Raw genomic sequence first — 5,362 nt, forward strand, 5'->3', positions numbered from 1 at the left:
AGTGCTCAGTGGATGTCACAGGGTCAAGTGAACGGAAACAAGAAGCTATTAGGAAAGAATAAATTTGCTTCTTTCAGGCGGCAAACATCTTTCTCAGCATTTGTAGCTCCCACACTTAATTTTAATAGGATGTTAAAATGCAAAAAGACTCAGAGAACACCACAAGGACACTTCATAGGCACAAAACAACGTCAGTATGAGTAATATTTAAATAGATGAGCACTGAAGGAACAGTACAGGACCTCTCCTATGGTGACAATTGGACACGATGGTCACTACTTCTTCTAATATAAGAACTACAAGGCTCCAAGTACTACTAGTAAAGAACAGGTTCAAATCAAACAAAAGCAGATGATTCCTCACACAGGCAAGGCTGGTCTGTGAAATTGCTGAGTAAAGGATGTGGTAGATGCTAGCAGTTTACTGTTTCAAAAAACAGCTGGGCAAATTCATGGTAGAGAACTTGACCAACAGGTGTCAAGTGGAAATAAAATGGAAAAAAAAGCCCAACCAAACAACAAACCAACAACTCACACCCCATACACTGACTTTCAATTCTCCCAGTCATAAAATTGCTTAGGAAACTACTCTGAGAGTACATCACTAAGAATTGGTAAATTCCTCCCCAGATTTTTTCCCAATTAAAGACCATTGCCAATGCACAACAACACCTATTAAGACCTTGAACAGTGCTCCATCCATTCTTGTGTAGACATCTTTGGTTTTAGCTAACAAACCCTTCTAAACATGAGCATCATTTTCAATGCAATTGCTCATATTTTAATTTCATAATGCTTCACTCACTCTGTCTCTCCCTTGCCCTCCCTTTCTCTCTTTTCAGGTTAAGGAAAATCCAGATGGGGTGCAGGTGCTGCAAAATGATACAAAGGTACAATAGAACAAGAGTGTCTTAGACTGAAAAAAAGAAAATCATCAAACCGTGTGTCTGTGCTCCCCCACACCTGTTGCTTTAATTAACCACCGTAAAAGGTTGGAGTTCTTCCAAAGTTTACAGCATCTTTAGGTATAGGCATACAGATTTCCTATGAAAGTCCTTTTAATTTACTGTAATTAAGGTCCACTTCTATAATTCCTATCCCACAAAAGGAATTGTGTTGTATTGAAAACTCTTCTTTACTAAAGTAATTTCTAATTTAGGTAGCATGGGCTTTCCTCAATGCAGGAGGAGCAAGGAGCACACATTAAATCAGATCCTCCCTTCTCCCAAGCAATGGAAATGAACAGCAGTTCCTTGCTTCCATCATAGCTGTTAAATGTTGTTAGCTTGGGAAGAATTCCCATATTAAAAGTCTCCCTAGAGAGGAGGGCTAGCTAAGCTAGCTAAGCTCTTTACAAAGAGCAAATTTCAGCCCCACTGGAGGGTCACTGCTGCCCCTTGGCCACTTCTGTAGAAGAGGTAAGGAATGGGGAGAAAACAGTACTATGAGAGAAAAAAGAAAGATAAAGAAAAGAGAGAGGCCCTGGGAGAGGCTAGTCAAGGAAAATATAGAGCAAGAGGATGAAAATTAATCAGGAGGGGGGGAAAAAAGGACAAAAGACTTGAAAGAAGAACACCAGGAAAAAATTGAAGACATTTTAGCAACTGTATGAGGACATATTAATTTAAAATCCAGGTTATGACTACTCATTGGCTAATCAGTTCCCCAGAGAAAATAAAAAATAAGGCTGGAAACAAGCAATGAGTACCACACAGTTCTCCAACATCCTCCTTACGCTCCTGGTGAATCTCAGTACAGGGGTTAGCTATGATCAGTCCCAGGAGAGAGCAGCCAACAGCACATTCAGCATTTCCATTTGGTTTAACTCATTCTCAGGACCCAAGGTAAAGTTCAGTGACACTCCTTCCTCAGGACTTTCAGCCCAAAAAGGAAGTTTAATCTTTTTTACTAATTATATTGATTAACATCATAAGTAATATTTCTTTACAAATTTTTTCTTACAAATTTTTTTACAAATTTTTCTTACTCCAGCTATATCTTTGATCCAGAAGAGGTACAATCATCTGGATGCATTCATGAAGTAAACAGCTATAAACACAATGAACAAGGCAGCAATAAATCAAAATTCAACGAAAACAGTGAAAATGAAGAACCCAAAAATGAACTACAGCAGGATGAGATAAACAAAACAGAAAATAAAAATCCAGTAAACAGCACAACAGAAACTCTCAGGAATCACAGAGGCAATGATTCTCAGGAGGATGGCCTTGTGAAGTGTGCTGCAAAGCTTGACATTGCAGTCAATGGTGGCAACTCCTGTGCTCAGCACTCCATGCTCAACCCCAACACAAGCCCAGTGAAAGAATCCAGTGAAAAGGGAACCTGCAGCCAGTCAGAAGCGTCTCTAGCCAGCAGCAGAGACTTTCACACCGAGTCAAATAGGTCTGAACAAGAGCTTGACCTAGAGAGAGGCAGTCAGAGTAAGGCAGCCAGCAATGTGCCTAACAGTATTCCAGACTCCCAGTCTGCAGGAGACAGCATCTTTCTCAAAGGAAACTCAACACTGGAAACAGAAAACAATACCATAAGACTGCCAGATATTGATTATCCTCAAAATGGGAATCAAACTGGGAACTGTGTTGAAAAAGACAGCTTTTCAGTCAATTGCACACATTCAGACCAAAACACTGGTACTCCAGCAATATGGGACCAGGACCTTCATGCAGTCCCACCCTGGCCTGTGAAAGAGAGCAGTATTGAACCTTTTAGAACAGACTCGGCAAGTTTGAGTGAGAGCCTTGCTGCTGGCATCACTGCAGTGGCTGCTACCAAAGTCCCACAGGCACCCACGCACACCAACAATAAAGATGCCAATGGAGGAATTGAGGAGGAAGATGCAGAAGTTGCAGCAGCTCTGGCTGCTCTGGAAGCAGCAACAGCAGGAGAAGATGTGGAAGATGATGATGAGTACTAGATGGTTTCTTTCTAACACACTGGGTAAGATCCAGATGTTATTTCTGGATCAATATGACCAGATATACAGCACACATGGAGAGCTGTTATAAACAGCTAATATAAAAGGAGGTGGGACTAAACCTGGGTCCCTTCACCTGTTTTATACAGCCTTTTAATTTCTACTGCCTGAGGTACAGAAGAACTCTCTTGACTAACGGTAATACCCTTGTCTATGGGCCAAAACAGGAGGGCAAACATCATTTCTTCCACACAGAATATTCAGTTGTACACCCACCTCATCTGCACTCATGCAAGTGTTTCCTTTCTTTCCTCATGAGGGTCTGTGCACACTGCATGTTCCAGGTAAACTCCCATTATTTAAAATAGCATTATTGAAGCCATGGAGTTAGAAACCACATATTTTCATCATTAGCAGAAAAAACTACATAAATGAGCCAAAGTTCTATGATCTACTGAAACATGAAACAGGGAAGGCAGCTTGGACTGAACCTTACTGTGGCTATGGTTCCATTATAGATTAAGCCTAAATCTGTGCACGTGCACCTGGCACTGGAATGACAACATCATTTTTCCATACACATGTCTCCCTTGACTGTGTTTGATACCCCAAGTGTTGCTGCTTTGGTTCCTTAAAACAGCAGAAGCCCAGCCAAATCCAAGAGAGTGGGTAATTTCTGTTGGTTTAATGTGCTCAAATAGCTCATGTAAGAACTTCACACACACTATCAGAGGGGCCAGAGAGATCAAAACTCATTCCCTACCAGTTTGGACAGATTAAAACTACTGTAAAACGACAGCCTGAAATCTCTGAACTCCACTAAATTTTTCAGGTGCATGTCTTAACAATACCGTTTTCAAAGAGATTGTGTCTCAAACATCCCCAGCAAGATGTACTTTGTTTATATAAAAACAGCAGGAGCCAATGTGGATTCCTCCTTAGCTGTGCTGTAGTCCCTAAATTTACAACAGGAAAGGGATCGAGCTTCCAAACTGGATTAAGCATAAGCTCTGAAAATAGTTGCAGATAGAGACCAATTTGGTGCTGCCAATTCAGCAAAAGTATGGTTGAAGTAGAACATGCTTAACATTTTATACTGAAATTTTGTGGTTTCAAAGTTTTTGTTATAAACTCCTAATAAATTTTTTAACCATATGAAAAATAATCTGGTGGTTTTTTTACTTTATGCATTTTCTGAAAAAAAAAAAGTTTTAAGAAGTTAATATTTTAAGAAATTCAATAAGATATAGCCCTCATTAGATACACGAAAAGCACCAACAGTGCTTATTTGCCTACAGTATATGCTGATTTTGATTTCTCAAAATGTTAATGACTAGGATGGGTACCTAGGAGCACTTATGGTACCCAGGAGTACCTAGGAGCAAATAAAACAACCTAAAGTCTCAGCTGCTAGAGAACTATATCCAGCCACAGGCAAGAGTCACAACATCATATCTGTAAGATAAAAAGCTTTATATGGTTTTAAAGTATTGTAGTACTGTTGACTTCTCTACCACTCTCATATTTTAATAGGCCCTTCTAAGCCTTCTCCTAAGTGCATAGAAGTTTTACAGATCCATTTGTCCTTCAAAGACGACAATTCTGAGAGTCGGTGGAAGTGCCGGCACGTTGCAAATACCGAGTTATGCTCATTGTCGCCAGTCCCGGCTGTCCCTGCCTGGGGCCCAGGAGCCCATTCACCCCCTGGGTCAGACCTGCCAGCCCAGCCCTGGGCCCTGCTCCCTGTGCTGGGGCTCTCCTGGTGCTGTTGGCTGCCCCATGCCCTGGCTGGGGCAGGAGGACAGACTCTGGTGTGGGATCCAGCCTTGCTATCCCCAGGGAACCCCTACTGCTCCCCACATCCCAGCCCCAGGGAGCCAGCAGCCCCTTGCTGCACCATGACACGAACCATGAAAAACAATTCAAGTAAAAAAGGTGTTAAAGAAAGAAATGCCACAAACACCCCAGAAAACTTACCTGATTTTTTTCAATCTCCACTCATTTCAATTTTTCTGAGCTCCAGCTCAAACTTCAAGTGCAAATCACAGCAAGTTTCTCACCTTGCTCCCCAAGCACTAAAACAAATTAGAGGAGAGCCCAGATGCAGCTCAGACAACCCAAACCAATCAACTCTTCCATGGGTGCCTGCAGCCACGGGCCACCCTCTGCATGAGAGCAGCTGAGCCACAGACAGTGCATGTCTTGCAGCCCAAGTTCTCATTGTCACAAATACAAGAGGCAAAACCCAGCATAAAGCACATCTATTCACTGCATTGGAAATAGCTGGTCAGGGTTCTCTCACAGAATAAAAAAAAAAAAAGAAAAAAAAAAGTCCGGTATCAAACTTACATCATAGGGAAAGCTTCCATAAAATAAACCTGTGAGGTAACACCAACATTCAGCCTTCTTTTACCTGCTAGGTTAAAAA

The 5,362-nt window shown here is 41.5% G+C and overlaps 1 protein-coding gene across 1 annotated transcript; it reads left to right on the plus strand.

Moving 5' to 3' along the window:
• Positions 1 to 791: 791 nt before the first annotated feature.
• CUNH4orf19 (chromosome unknown C4orf19 homolog) lies at positions 792 to 3,746 on the plus strand. Its single transcript, XM_054295721.1, has 2 exons — positions 792 to 889; positions 1,992 to 3,746. The coding sequence occupies exons 1-2, from the start codon at positions 792 to 794 to the stop codon at positions 2,932 to 2,934; spliced, it is 1,041 nt and encodes a 346-aa protein (XP_054151696.1). The 3' UTR covers positions 2,935 to 3,746.
• The last annotated feature ends 1,616 nt before the right edge of the window (positions 3,747 to 5,362 follow it).

Source organism: Melozone crissalis, unplaced genomic scaffold (genome assembly GCF_028551555.1).
Source record: "Melozone crissalis strain CALT ecotype California unplaced genomic scaffold, PUWL_Pcris_2 ptg000006l_1, whole genome shotgun sequence".
Taxonomy (NCBI): domain Eukaryota; kingdom Metazoa; phylum Chordata; class Aves; order Passeriformes; family Passerellidae; genus Melozone; species Melozone crissalis.